Below are 15,643 nucleotides of genomic sequence, written 5' to 3'. Positions count from 1 at the left end.
GCTTTCTTGTATGCTGAAGTATCATAGCCTTTTAGGCCATTTCTGAAGGGACTTGGAGAATTTGCACTTAAACTTTCAATACACTGCTTATTTTAATTCAAAAAGTCTTTGCCCCATATATATGAAAGGACCTAAGTCACAGCAACACTGATCCCAACTATTCCTAATGTCTAGGCATCCACCATGGATCTCACAAACTCCTGGCATTTTCCTGCACAACATGTGGAGAGACTTAAGTGTTGAGTAATCTCAACACTTAATCTTAAGTGTTGAGTGACTCCCAACAGCTTGCGTACTGAGTCAGATCATGGGCCGTCAAAGCTCGTCAATAGGAAACTCAAAAGGGAGATGTGTGTGTGTTAAAACAACTCCTCCCCACTGTGTAGGTACCCACCTGCACAGTTGTAGAAGAGGTGGCAGGATTTTAGGTATCTAAATCACTTCAGCAGTAAAAATGTTGGTGTCTGCATACCCTCAGATGCCAAAGTGGATTAGGCAGGATTTTGTAGATCATAATTTTGATCCTGGCCAGCTAAACTTGAAGTTTCAGTTTAAGTGCATTACTGTTAGGGTTTGGGGTTTTGGATGGTTTTTTAATGGGGCTGGCCATTTACCTTGCTTTGATTTCTCAGTATATGAACTAAGGAGAAGGTTCAAGGTGTTTGAAGATTACTCCCAAAGGTCTATCCAGTCCTTTCAACATGTACAAGTGCTTTGGAAAGGCAAATGACTGCATTGATATTCGGTTAGAATATGTGTGAGTCCCTGATATAGAACCTGGCAAGCTGTTAGAATGAGGTAGAAGGAAAAACACCAGCTCCCTGTCCGCATATTCAGGCTAACGATCCCTGTGTGAAGCAGGCAAATGTCAGTTGTTCAAACTGGTGTCTGCGTTTGATAAATACACTCAGTTTTGGCCTTGCTTGGGCTTGAGGATAATTCACACTGTAGCAATTCAAGCTGACTCTTCTTTGTCTCCTGACTGCCCAGAGAGTTGAGCAGAGCCAACTTTAGAAAACAGATCCCTGGAAAAATGGGCACTTGTTTGGGACAGCACTGCTGGGGCTGGCAGCCCACACAGAGCCCAACACGTCAATGCCAGAGCCCTGAAAATGGTCTTGCTGTCCCTGCAGCTGGGGCATTCCTTGCAGCAGCAATTCCTCTCCCACACCCAACAGCACTAGTTCCCCATCTCCAGGGCTAGCGAGTTGTATTTGTACCCTTGGGATAGCTAAATGCAGGTCTACCTACACTTCCGTGAGCCCTGAGCCAGCTCTAAAGTGGAGTATGAACAAACACCTCCCTCCGTCTCATCTGCCCTGTTTCTTACAGCATTTCCAGAGCCACAGACCAGCACAAACCATTATATCATCTGGTCTGACCCCAGCAATAATATGGGTTACAGCTCACTCACCCATTCGCCCTTTTAATCTAATGCATAATTTTATCAGTTTCTTAAGCTACCAGAGTTAGTCTGTTAGATCATTAGTGAATCGGGCAATGGGTAGGACCTTTGCAGATGGATTTTGGTAAGTAAAATTTGGCAAATTTCGCTAATGATGCACTCCAGCAGCGATATATTCTTTGTTCTCCCTTTCTTTAAAGGGCATGAAATTAGTGAATCAACTTTAACTGTATTTCTTGTCAGCATGTCACAACCTCAGTGTCCTTTTAATTGTGTAGGAGCCTTGAAATTGTGATAGTTAGATTCAGTGCTGAATTTGAAGGAAGCATGAAGTGTTTTCTGGACTTTAGCAATGACACTTATGTGCACCTAGCAAATGCAAAGCTATTAGGAAACAGCTCCTCTGGAATGACCCCATATATAAAGAAGTGTTAAGAAAAAAGGACTTTTTCCCAGTGGGCAGGACTGCCGTAGCAGTTCTGATGGCAGAAATGGAGCATCACTCTTTCTTTTTCTGTTCACATTTCAAATGTAGCCGTCACTGTAGTATCTAGGCATCAGTAGGAGAACTAAGAGGACAGAGATTAAAGAAGCTGATCTGAGCTGGGTTAAATACTACCTGTATTGATGGCCTGGCAATTGTTGGTCCAGGCATTTGTCAGGAGGAAGGGACAGGTGTACATTTCAGTATTTTTTGATGCATAAATATGAAGAAGGTACTGTGAGAAAATATAGGCCCATAAATTTGGTTATTTTCAAATTATCTATGTATTTCAATCCAAAGGAAAGAATATCTCAAGAACATGAAGTAACAGAACTATCATTAGTACTTCTGTATTTTTTACTGTCAAGCAGGGAGCAGGAGCTTGAACCCTGAACTTCCATCACACACTTACTAGACAAATTTTAAGATGAGTTGTGGTTTCAAAATATCTTCCAGAAAGAGAAAGAGTATTAAATTCAGAATAAATTTACAGTCAGTGAAAATCAGTTAAACTACAAGTGTGCTCTGAAGTCAGAACACAAGCTATAATATCATCATCTGACCAAGCTGTAGTCACTTGAGTATCTCAGGAGCTGGTGTTCAAGTTGCAAATAGCTGGATGCTGTGCTAGAGAGAGTCAGATTTTCAATCCTCCCTTCTCACTCTCCAGATCGCTGTCTCAATTGGGGAGTTACTCCCACACCTCAATACAGAGTCTGCCTGGGATATGGTTGCTTATTAAAGGCAAAGCTGCCATTACAGCTGCTCTGATGTAAATCATTCATATCTTTGGCCTCGCCCAGATGTAAAACATCAAAGAAGCTGAATTACACTGTATGTTTACCGTCTTCTTCAGTGTAGCCACCACACATGAAAGAGAGCTAGTAATGACCCTTAAAATTGTAGTATTCTGTCTGTATGCAGAGGACTGACACTGGATGAGGAAGAGAAGTACAAGCTTTTTGGTTTTAAGATCACCTTTCCTATTTGCCAAGAAGAAATGTTAAATTCGTTATAATGAAATAAAAGTTAAACAAAGCCTTGCCAGGAAGATGATTATTTACTAAATAAATTCTAGAGTGGGGGAATAGAACAAATATGACTCACACAGAGCAAACAAATCCTACACTGGGATAAACACTTCAAAACTAAACTCCACTTTAAATAACAACACAGGTTTGTAGGAGCCTTAGTTCTGCTGAGGATTTGGGCTTTTAAATCACTGAGAATTTTAAAGATGTACTCTAGGTGAAAGAAATGAGCAAGAAACAAGCTACAGAATAAATCTGAAATACAGTCTGCATGTAGGAGTGTCTCTTCTCCTGACATACAGAATTTCAGCTGCAGTCAGTGAAGTCATAGGTGTGTGGGAAGACTGAAGAGTCTTATACCACAGCAGTGGTTCCCAGCTGATTGGCAAAGTAGGCACTGTCACTTAACAAACTCAGTAGGTAATGCCAAAGAAGCTCAATGGAAAGGGAGTTAAATTGCATCAAGTAAGAAGAAGAAGAGGGAAAAAAACCAAACACAAACACCCAAATCAAACTACTCTGCTAAGCCAGCTTGAAGGTAGCTAGTGTCTATGCAAAATGTGGGATCTTGGAAAGGTCAAATGTTATTGTCCAATGAAAAGTTAAAGGGCACTGAATAAAATTAATTAGTTGTTGTTGCAAAGCATCTAGACAGTCTGGGAACCGAGCCAGCGTGAACAGCAAATGATCAAACAAAAATAATGCTGAGATTTCTGCTAGGAGAAAACAGGAATATTGCTGCCTTGCAGCATTCTCATGTAGCTCGAACAGCAACAAACAGGGAGCAGACCAATAGGTTATAAATGCACAGTAAAGATTTATTTGCTTAAACTGAGAGGTGGTGTGATCTGGTGGGATGTACCTCCATCCTTTACGGGAGGAAACCTTGTGTGCTGGTTTCAGTTCTGCTCCAGACTTCCTGTGGGGAAATGTAGACCCTCCTTTTGAAGCAGGCAGTGAAATAAAACATTGAGGTGCAGGGAACATCTTCTTCTCTTTGCTGGCATCAGTCTGCAACATCTTACTCTTCAAAGTGTCACTGACTCAGTGAAATGGATTTTGTACACCCCCTCAAGTTAGTCTTCTAGTTTGCGTTGGTAGATTTCCTGGGTTTAGGTTGAATTATGACTCTCTGTGTTGCTGGAGCATTGCCTTTAGGTTGTTGGTTTCAAGGAATCAGAGCTTGTGTCCAAAACTTCAACTTTTCCTCTTGCAAACCAAAACTCAGCCCATTAGGTCACACAATGAGCAAGGGGAATGTGCCAGCAGGAGGGACCGTTGAGCAGGTTGTATGAGGGATGTGTCCTTTCAGACAGGAGCCTCACCAAATGATATACTTCTAGTTGAATCCTTGCCCCAACGCTGGTCCCATGTTGCTGGTCAGCAGGTCACAACGTTTTACAAAGCTACCAGCAGAGCTATGGAAGAGAACAAGCTGTGAGAGGTGGTTTTGTACTAATCTTATGCAGCTTAAACAGGTCTGGAGTTTCTGGGATCACCCACCCTAAGACGGAGCTATGGCTCCACCTATTTAAAAGAAACAGAGCTCATTCCTCAGTGGGTGGGTAAATAAGGTGGCTTATTGCTCATACAACAATTTCACAGCTGCATCAGCGATAATTAGACTTTGATATATCTCCTTCAGTTCAGTGGGATTTTACACTAAATGCTTGACTCATTAGTAACTTCAGTGCATCATCCCAGTCCCTAACAAGGTGTCTCATTGTTTGGAAGGAGGAATGATATAGCAGAAAACTGCTTTCGACATCCTTTTGGCAGACTGAAAGATATTTGGTAACACACTTTAAACCTCCTTTCCTTTCCTGAAACTGCAGGAGAGGGTCTAGCTATTTGACTTTTCACATAGTCAGTGCTGAAATGTTCAGGTACCACAATAAAGAGGGCTTATATTTACCTAAGGTAATATATTAACGAGAGATTCTATTAGACCTCAATTTTCAGGACATGCCTTACACTCATTAATTTAATATTAATTTGCATTTAGCAGCCCTAATGATTATATAGGTCAAGAAAACTAAAATATCTTTATTCTCTGTTTCTTTATCTCCTTAGAGTACGCTCGGTTTGAGGCAAAAATCCATGACCTGCGTGAGCAGATGATGAATCACAGCATGAGTTCTGGGTCCGGCTCCCTGAGGACTAATCAGAAGAGGTCACTGTATGTCAGGTAAGCAGGGAGAGCTTTCTCCTGGGAATATGTTGGCAGCTACCTTGTCTATGTGTTGTGGATTCAGCAAGGTGGGAAAGAAGTTTCAGGAACTGCATTGAATTGAACTGAGAAATGCATCAATCTTACAAGCACAGCATCATTAATGTGAAAATTGGATAAAGCCCTATTGCTTAATCCGATTGTTTCAAGCCATTTTCAAAGAGCATTATACTTTTATAGTGATTTGGTTTTATGAGATGAAGATTTCTTACCAGTTGTCAGCTCTTTCGATACCTGAGATGGATATTGTGGTGTAGTGACGCATTGCGTTTCTGTGTGAGGCCTTGCCCAGACATGGAATCATTGTTCTCATAAAGAGCACTTTTTTCTCCAAGACCTTGTTCTTACAAAGCAAGGACTATTGTATGCTATTCTAAATGCATGACAATCTGCTGCTATCCCCTTGCATATGTTTACCCTTCTATCAGTCTACGCTACAAAGAATTTACCATCTACCTAGCAAGATCAAATATGCAGATGAGATGCTGAAGAAGCTGATGTACATAGCTTAAATGGGGTAGTCAATAACGTAGGAACTGCCTAACTGTGAGCCAGGCGGTAGCAGTGGTTATAGTTTTGCTTTGACTGTGCAAGTCTATTGCCGTAGCCATCGCTGGGTGAAAGACTGGGTGTTGCCCAACTGCCCCTAGCAAAGTTCTTCCTGTCACTCACGCCTTTTGGGACTCAGGGAGACTATGGGACTCTGTGGCAAATATTTTAATAATCTTAATAATTATGCTTCTCTAGGCTTTTCATTTTCATTTTTTTCCCCCCATGCTCAGCATATAATTTGAAATTCCTGACAATCATGAAGTAGAGGGAAGCAATTTGTCAGCCTCCAGGCGGTGATAATTATTCATGGGGGAGCTAATTCAGGTGATAACATTGCAGAGATCCAATTAAGGCTAAATTCTACATTTTGTCATTATGCCCTCAGCATGAAGGGATAAGGTAGCAGAGAAGAAAGGGAAAACTTAAATGTTAGCATGCATGTCTTATTCTAGTGGGCAGCAACCACATGAAGCCCTCATTGGTACTGCTGCCAGAAAGAGCAAGGACTGAAAGGATATGGATCACTGTTACCAGTGACCTTGCTGTTGGGCAAGGTCAGGTTAGAAGTGTCATGATTTTCGATGCATCTCTAACCTTCTCTGACCTCTCCGGTTTTGTGTTTACTTCTGGAGCTATTCCACCTGCAGTAGGTTTTTTCCAGACCAAACACAGAGTGACTCTGTCGTCAAGAGCTTTGGTCAGCTCCCTGAATTTGCATTTTATGAAAAGCTACAGTCATTGGACATGTAGGGATAGATCCAAGCTTACTTTGCTTGAGGTAAGCCAGGAACCCAAAATATGGGGAACAATGGTGCAAGAAGTCCAAGCCAGTAACCGCAAGTCAATTCAGGTGTACACACAAAGGGCTAACACAGGGTCCTGAACAACTTACTGGTCTGAGCTGCAGCAAAGCTCAATTACCCCTGTGTCAGCATCGGCCTGGTAAGCCCTGCTGAGAACTGAGGCTTATTTAGCTTGCACACTGAGCCAAGCTAATATATCTGTGCTGCATCTGGACTAGCCTAGTTCTTCTATATGGTATTGCTCTGCATGCACCGATGAGCCTGGTTTTCTCCTAGTTCATGAATTCTGGATGTGGTCTGTCTCACTAAGCTGATATGCCCTGGTGCTTCACTGCAGGAATCTTTGATGTCTTAGCTGCATATCTAAATATCACTTCCCAAACCATAAATGCAAAAACTGTTCTTTTATTCCAGAGTCATTCCAAAAAATGCCCCAAACCTTTCAAGCAGAAAACCTCAAAAGCCTCAGTCACTTTTGTTAGCATAAATTTTTTGCAGTCAAACCCACACAATTGGCTGTGTCCAACTCTGAGAAGTCTGTTTGAGAGGCTCTGTATTTTACATATTATTATAATATGTTTGTAGTGCAGCAGAGCCTGCAGCATTGTACTAGGCACTGTTAGTTCAAATCATATACACTAATTACAAAGGTAACTTATGTCTACATTAGACACTAAGGAAAAAATGAACGTGGGCTCAGAAATGTGCTTTCAGAGACTGAAATTTTCACTTTATGGATAAACTCTTTACAGCAAGGGACTCATGTAAAAAGTCTTGGATTTAGCTTGCTTTTTTTTTTTGTATTCTTACAACTCAGGACATTTCTGTTTCAATGGATTATTTTGGTCAGCATGTGCAAGAGAACTAGAGGCAAATTACCATATGCTGCAAATCTGTAGCTGTAATGCCAAGTTTATGATTCAAGTTTGCTGTTTGCCTTTCTTTGGGATGTAGTGATTTTGCTGTCCTTCACTGAGTACAAGCATAGTTATTTTTTAGCCAGAGAGCTTAATCAAAGTAAATAACTATGTTCTAGGCAGTGCAAAGAAATAAATTAAGGTTCATATAGGTTGTAATAATTGAAAATAAGTGTCATTATCTGCTCATAGAAAAGCCAACAGAAAAGAGGGTGAGAAAAAGCAAAGCTCTGTAAACAGATTTGCCAGTGGATGCAGGGTTCATTGAATGCAGGGTTTTCTTCTTTACCTTACAGTCTGTGATTTCCCCAACCAGCCCCTACTAAAATAGCATGGCATTTTTAATTGAGATATATAAAAGAAGTTATATTAAATGACGTGAGGTAAAATTTAATATGGGGATAGGATAATATGGGGATGTAGGACTAGATGTAGTTGGCTGAAAGCAATTAAAAGTCACGCTTAAGCAGTGTATACAACCACAGGAAAGCAATCAAGAATGATTCGTTCAGAAGAAATTGTGTAGCTGTTTGACATGATCTTTTATCTGTGCATACTCTGATGTTTCTGATTTTTTTTTTTTCTTTCTTTATCCCAGTCTGTCTTCCTGATGCCTCCTGGAATATTTCCCAGGAATTTCTTGAAAAATTTTTTTCAGTACTGTTCTTTTTGTATCACAGACCCTAAATCTCTGTTTGGGATATTATCAGAAAGTCCACAACACTAAAGGCAAAGAATGGGACTTCAGGGGAGGATGGAGCAGTAGGAAATGTTGTTAACTCTTTTGGGAGCCCACATCCTCTTTGACACTAAATATCTCCGTTGAGGAAAAGAAATACAGAAAGAAAAGAAGAAAGTGAGAGAATAGATATGAAACATAGCAAATTTTATTGTTTATAATTTAATTGTTGGTGAAGGTGAATGAACTTAATTTGAATTCAATAACTGAAATGCGAGGCTAAAAAAATTTCTGCTATTATCCTTTTTAATTCATTGGAATTCAGCCATCAGCTCATGATTAATGAGGAAAGTAAACAAACCCATCACCAGCTAAATGCTGTGCTATATACATACATGGCGGGGGGGTTAGTGTTTCTTATGCAAACTCGTATCTTCCTTTTTGTCTTTGTGGCTCAAGGTTTTAAAATCTGCTCTGGTAAGTTTATATACTTGGTTGTCTTGAAATAGATACGTGCTTTGCTTTGTCCTTCTAGGTCCAGATCCGTAGTCAAATTTTTCAGGCTACATGTGGTTACTATTGATACTCTTAGGAAGTGCCAGATCATGATATTTAACCCACAGGCTATGGAACATGACAGCCTTTTGAACAGTTATGCATCAGAGAAGTACAGTCCTTTAAAATTTTGGTGAATGCAAGCAGCCATTGAAACTTTAGTATAAAATTGCCAAGCTTTGGAAGAAACTGAGAGCTTAACCATGATGAAGGGTTTTTCCTGTTGATTTACTAGATTCCTCCTGAGCTTGAAGTACTTGTGATAGATTTCTGATGGTAGAAGTAGATACTTCAGTAATTGCTACTAGATGTACAAAGAAAAGGCTTTCAGGAATCATCTGGTATCCAAGAATGACCTTCTTACAGTCTGTTGTTGGTTTACAGATGAAAAATAATTAGATAAGCTTAGAATAAACAGTCGCGGCACTTTTAAATCTTTATTCAAACCAGACAGCTTAATATCTATAATTATCTATGAAATAATATCTATAATTAAAAATTCCAATTGTCCAAAGCCACAAACAGGTGCTGTGGAAGTGTATCACTCTGCAGAAACAACTCAAAAGCTACACACGCACCCCAACCCTTTCATTGCCACTTCACAGTTTAAAATCTGTTCAATACCATTGGTGACCAAACATCATTCCACCTAATCACGGCTACTTGTTGCCCTGTATAAAGGGACTGGTTGAGCTTACTGAAATGCAGATATTTCAACTTCAGCACTACTTTTAAATATATCAGCGCAATGTGAATCGTACAGTTGGATGAAAAGGCGGGTATGGAAATCAGAGCTGGGACAGGGCTGGATCCAGCTGTAATTTCAGCAGAAGAAGTGCTTCTGGAGCTGCCTCTCCACCAACTGTCCAGGGGAGAACACTACAATGGGAAGTGTAACCAAGGGCAGAGCCTCTTCCCAATAAGATCAGGAAGTTTAGGATCAATCTTTTTGTTCCATCGTACGCTGCACTAATTATAAAAACTGTGCACAGTGCAAATAGTGCCTCTTAGTCCGCTACATTTTTGTCTTCTTCTAGCTGAAACTAGTGCTAAGCATTTCACAGCTTTGATAGGCATGTGCTGTACAAACACAAAGCATTATGTGTTAAAAATGAGGGCGTTCTGGTTCATTTTTTATTGAGCCATGAGGAACAGAATCTGAAGATTTGTCATAGCAACTTAGCAGCAGCTGAAAGAAAGTCAAGGTTGAGGTCCTTTGGGTTGTTAATCCAATTTCCTGCACAATGAATTCTCCATTAGGTGTTAGACACCTTTATACACATTTCCTGAACTTCTTAGAAATCAGCATGATGCCATATCACTTACTTAGAGAGACTTTGATTTTCAACAAATCACAGAAATTCTCACTCGGGAACTTTGCTGAGTTATAGTTGAAGTTTGGCTGAGGCAGTTTGTGAAGACTGAATCTGGTATCTGGGGCTGCTTTTATGTAATATCTGTTACAATCACCAAACCTCCATAGGCCAGTGAGCATCAGGTGAAGGCTCCGTGGGCAAAATTCTCCTGGGAGAGCTGCACAGCAGGTTGCGATGCAGTCTGAAATCCACATGAGAAATGCAATTCTTGGAGACATTCTGGTAGTGAAACCTGAACACGTGGTAACATCAGACTGGGTGAGGGAAAGCTCTACGATGTAGATCTGGAAGGAGAAATGTGATAAAGATATAATTTCATGAGGGCTTTTCAGAGGAAGGCACTGAGGGAACCAGAGAGAGAGGTATGAAATTGTCATACCTAAATACTCATTGCAAGGAGAGAGAATATATATATATAAATATATAAAGAAAATCCAAATAGATATATGTTAATGTTAAATATATGCTATATCCACATATACATTGCAAACATCTTCACTTAAGCTAGTTGCCTAGTATCCCTCTTGAGTCAGTGGAGTGCACTTGGCACCTTCAGAGTACAATTCATCTCATCCAGAAGTAGACATCTAAAATTGCTCTGGCGAATCATGCCCTAAAAATGTCTTGTTTCTCACAGTTGAGTGGAAGGAGGCTCAGGTGATTAGCTGAGATGTAAACATCTATATTAGAGACACTTAAAGTTGTGTGACCTGAATCCCACCCACACTGAATGTCTTTCTCTTTCTCTCTCTCTCTCTCACACACGCAGAGTGTGCATATACATCTCTTGAAGAAGCTGTAACATCAGGCGCGCTGGCTGTTGTCTGTGAATGCTTCTGCTGTGTGTTTCAGTAAAACACTGCAACATAGCTTTGAAACACTGACAGTCCTGTTTAAACAGGCTGGTTTGTTCCCCATAGTCTTATCCCCCAGGTTTCCTTCTAAATTCATTTGCCACTTTCGTTAGCTCTATTGAGAGCTATTGAGGATACACATGTGTTCAGTGCATGGTCGTCAAGCTGGATGAGTTTATGATTCCAGCTATGGCATCACACCGTACATTTCTTTCAGCTTCAGAGCACTGTAGGTCAATCTAGATTTCCAGACACTGAATGTGGGTGAGTTTGGCACCTAGGCATTATTGTTTGATTTTGATGGGGAAATAGTTAGAGCTTACATAGCCGTGCGTGTACTTTAATGGCACGACAGAAACTATCGGAATTCTCTTTACTGAACAGTAAGTGGAGGAAAGTGGAATTTTAGTACAGTTTGTTCATTTACCTTGGGTTATTCTTAGGCAATTGAATTGGTCCAAATTATAGTACAGAATGGAAACATGCATTCAGAAAATCTGTGCTAGATGGCATAATAGAAAGCTGGGGTTTATGACAGTATTTAGCAGACATGTTTGGAAATGGTCAGATAGGTATGCACATAACTACACTCGTGCAATGGGCTGTTGTACTTGAAATGCCATTTCAGACTGGAAAATTGAAACCTGCTTGGGATGTTACTCATTTCACGTGTCCTGGTTAAGTACGAGTTTCTGAATATGCAATTACTACGTTTTAGCTGTTCTTTTTCTGAATACAGAGTCTTCTCCAGATCCTGCTGGCACCAGTATTCTCACAGTGAGAGCTGCTCAGATTCAGAACCAAGGAAATAGTGCAAATCTTTATTTTTCAAAGCAAGGAGAGTCACTCTGTGTGCTTGAGAGACCTTTCCCCAGGTGGATGTTCAGGAGCTGAACCAGTATAGTTGAATAACTATTCACTCAGGTCTTTATTAACAGAGACGCTGAGGAACAGAGAAGGATGATGGTTATGCTGGAAGACAAGAATCACCTAATACAGTGGGCAATAAATCCAGTATTATTTTGAAATTCATGTTTAGAGCAAAAGTATCTGGCTCACAGAACCTGTGACTATCTGTAAAATGAAGAAGGAAAATGAGACCAACTCTTGTCTTTGGCAATGCAAATATAATGCTTTCTTGTGAAACGCAGACTGTTTATTTGCTTGGAGGATCACTTTTTTGGCATTTACAAAAAGTACCGTGTTCCTCATCCTGCTGCAGTAAGTGCAGACTAAATGAGAAATTTAAAAATTCAACTAAAAATTGAAGAGCGGGGTATATCTGGAGAGAGGTTGGGTTTTTCTGAGGTGGCCTCTCACTGGCGTCAGCGGAAGCTGTGAGCTTTCCACACTTTATGCCCATGAAGTTTTCATAGGTCCTTAACTGAAGTGCCTTAACTAAGACACACAGCAGTGTTGCCATTCAGTTGAAAGATGGATGTGAGAATTATTAGTCTTCGAGTATTCACAATTCAAAGGCCTTTAGGCTTAGAGCTTGATGGCATTTTGGTGCTAAAAAAAACCACCCTATGCCTCACCTATACCCTAGGACTGTGAAAATCAATATATTTGATATATAGTTATTTGAAACTATTAGCCACCTCACAAGCTACTACAGTTTTTCCTAACAATTCCTACACTTCTTATTCATCTGATACTTTTTTGAAGTGTTGGTGCTAATGAACAGTTAAGGAAAAATGAGGTTAGTTTGCAATTTTTAACAATATTTCACAGACAAAGAAAAAGCAGTTAATGGAGAGTGAAAACTGAACATGTAAACACATCAGTCAAAACAGTCTCATCTCTGCTTCTGACACCACCTCTCTCCTTCACATCTTCATGTTTATCAGATCTGCTAGTCTTAGGTACCCAGTATAAAATGAGTCCAACAGATTCCTTCCTGAGCCATGGTCTGATGCATCATTAGCTGCAGCATGAACCAACAGCCCAGCAAACCTTTTATCAAGGATGATTCTCCAGTTGTGCTGAAAAGGGACAAAAGCAGATTTATTTCTACCTGGTTGTAGCTTTGCAAATCATTGAATACTTTGTTTTCAAGATTAAGAGCTAATGCACATGGTACTGAGCATCTCGAAGGACTGAGCCCCGCATGAATAAACCGCAGCCTACAGTAATCTCAGATAACAAGCTCTGCCTAAAGTTCAGAATATAAAACAGAATATAAAGCAGCTCCTTATCAAAGTCATTCTTGTCTAATTCATCTTATCTTTACATTATCTGTAAAACTTGTTAGATATGAAATAACTGGCTGAGACCTGAAATCATGTCCTCAGTGCTGAATTATTAATGCCTGCTGAAACAACTTTTCTATTAGCAGCTTCAGTAGGAGTAAGTAGTACACACTTCTGGCCATTTTTCTTATTGTTCTGTTTCGTAAGTTATTGAAATAATGTCCCAGAACAGGTAATACGCTCGACATGTGATGTCTCTTCTAAAGAAGCAGCGCACCTTTTCTTTTCCTAAGAGATGCTTTAATAGCTTTTCATTGCACATATATTCTGCTTTCCAGTTCCCTAGTGGGACTGCCTGCTTTCTGGTTTGGAGCCTCATGCAGCAGGAAAGTGTCAGCTAGAATAATTTCCAAGCCAGAAGATGATGATGAAGAACTTGGCCACGTGTGGGAATAGGATTTGTTTGAAATTTCTATAACCAAGCCAGTCACAGTTTCAGACAGCCTCATTTCTAAGCAGAGACTCAGAACGTGATCCGTCAGTGCAGGGGGGGTAAAAGTGACAATGAAGATAAACTGTCTGTGGCTTAAAATGGCTGAAAGTGAGTCAGCAAAACATGCATTTAAGCTGTGTCTGTTCTATGTGAAAAAGCACTTATCCAACAAACAGTTTCTTATGATGTTTCCATGTCAACAGCTATAGTAGGACACCGTCAGTTCATGCAGTTCTCAACTGGAAAAGTACAAGACAGTAAGTTAGATCATGAACATAGAGAATAAAACCCATTGAAATAAAAGCTTGTGGGAATACAGTCAAAAGTGGGAAATCTAAATATGTGCATTGGCACAGCACAAGCTAGCAGAGGCTCTTAGCACAGTGACCAATGTGAGAGAAAGAGATAAGACTGCTTGGCCCCTATTAAAGAGTTTTCTACCTGAAATCTTATGTGGAAAAGTTATAAAGACCCTGTAGAACAGGATCTCCAAATTAGCTGCATTGGAACAAAGCTGAGAACAGTGTTGAAACAGGACATAACCCTGCTGAAAACAGCAGTGGGGATTCCCATTTGGAGTGCCTTCCAATAAAGAGAAATTAGGAGGGTCTTCTGTCTCACCACAAGGAAGTCCATCTATGAGAAGGGACCCCAAACAAGCTAAGCAATGAGACTGAGGGAGTGCCAGTGGGCTTTGCTGACCCTTTTATTTCTCATCAGAAATAGAAATGACTGCACTAACTACAGTGAGCACGGGAAGGATGCAGGGACCTGCTTACCAGACATGGGGTTCATAGGAAGCTCCTCAGCAACTCCATTCGGTCATTCCCTGCCACGCCACTCTTGTTAACAGGGAACAAAGTCCTGCAACAGAAAGTCTGGGACCTCCCAGGCCTCGCTGGTACCACGTTGAATAGATCCTGGTTTAGATGCGGCTAGTTTGCTAAGTTTGCTGTGAGTGGTGGTTGTGTGGTGCTGGTTGGCAGGGGAAGCTGCTGCCCAAGGGAACCCAGCTCAGCGTGGGGGTACCCGCCCCAGCAGGCTGACGTGCAAGTGCGGGTCTTGCACTGCTTGCCCCCTCTCTGTCCCTCTCGCACACCAGCCTAGGCAGGTGGGATATGATCCTATCTGAATGTGCCTCATATTCAGAGCAAATGGAGTAAAAAAAAAATATTTCAGAGATTAGCATATCTCTGTGTGCCTTTATATATATATGTGTGTGTGTGTACATCTACATTCTGCAATGTCTCCAACTTCATCTCTTGTGAAGACTCTGATTGTGGGTCATGCTTTTCTTACAAGTACTTACTCTAATTGCTTATCTACAAACGTAGAAAATAAAAGACGACTAACAAACAGAGCTGTCTGGTGGAGTTTGCCAGATGTTCCTCACTAAATAGGAATTAAGATAATGAAACATTCACCCACTTTCCATAAATTCCATTTCTTTTTCTTACGCTTTTCAGTTGACCTTGCAGGCAACCCCATTCCTTCACCCAATATATTGTGCTGCTATAATTATCAATACACCTGCTAGCACCACATAATACCAACTGCTATATAAACCACTGCTTACAGAGAAGGCAATAGCATGTTGCTATTTCTGCTCCCACATCTTCCTCCTAATTGTTCAAAAGGGTCCTGGCACAGTGGGCAGCAGCTGAAAGCTTTGTGAAAAACTAGGACAGAAGCAGTTGCTTGATGGAATACAAAGATTTTTTGGTAACCTCATATTTCTAGCCACTTATATTTTAGTTATGCCAGGTTGGAATAGTTTTTACCTTGGCATGCTGATAATGATACGTCCTCTCCATTTCCAAGAAGTATCAATATTCTTTTCTTTCTGGAAGCCAAAAAGGTCTGTAATTTTCCCTTTTAAAAAGCACTATCCTTGCAGGCACACTTTCTCTTCTTGATGTCCTTGAGACATTTTAGACTCCAGGTAGAGGTTGCAGTGACTGACTGTTGTAATTACTCCTTTCTGCAGAGACTGTAAGACAATTTCTACAGATAGGGATCATAGGTTATCAATCACATAATGGAAGCCCAGCCTAATGGCCATCAAGCAGTAT

The 15,643-nt window shown here is 40.6% G+C and overlaps 1 protein-coding gene across 7 annotated transcripts in view; it reads left to right on the top strand.

Annotated features, from left to right (window-relative positions):
- Positions 1 to 15,643, top strand: part of LOC142404403 (disks large homolog 2) — an 800,410-nt gene that overhangs the window by 696,275 nt on the left and 88,492 nt on the right. For all 7 annotated transcript variants that reach the window (XM_075491172.1, XM_075491171.1, XM_075491177.1 and 4 more), the window contains one exon: positions 4,994 to 5,108. In XM_075491172.1, the coding sequence (XP_075347287.1) occupies positions 4,994 to 5,108 (115 nt within the window). The remainder of the gene's footprint in view (positions 1 to 4,993; positions 5,109 to 15,643) is intronic.

This window comes from Mycteria americana, chromosome 1 (assembly GCF_035582795.1).
Source record: "Mycteria americana isolate JAX WOST 10 ecotype Jacksonville Zoo and Gardens chromosome 1, USCA_MyAme_1.0, whole genome shotgun sequence".
NCBI lineage: Eukaryota > Metazoa > Chordata > Aves > Ciconiiformes > Ciconiidae > Mycteria > Mycteria americana.
This window is presented reverse-complemented; position numbering and strand designations above follow the sequence as displayed.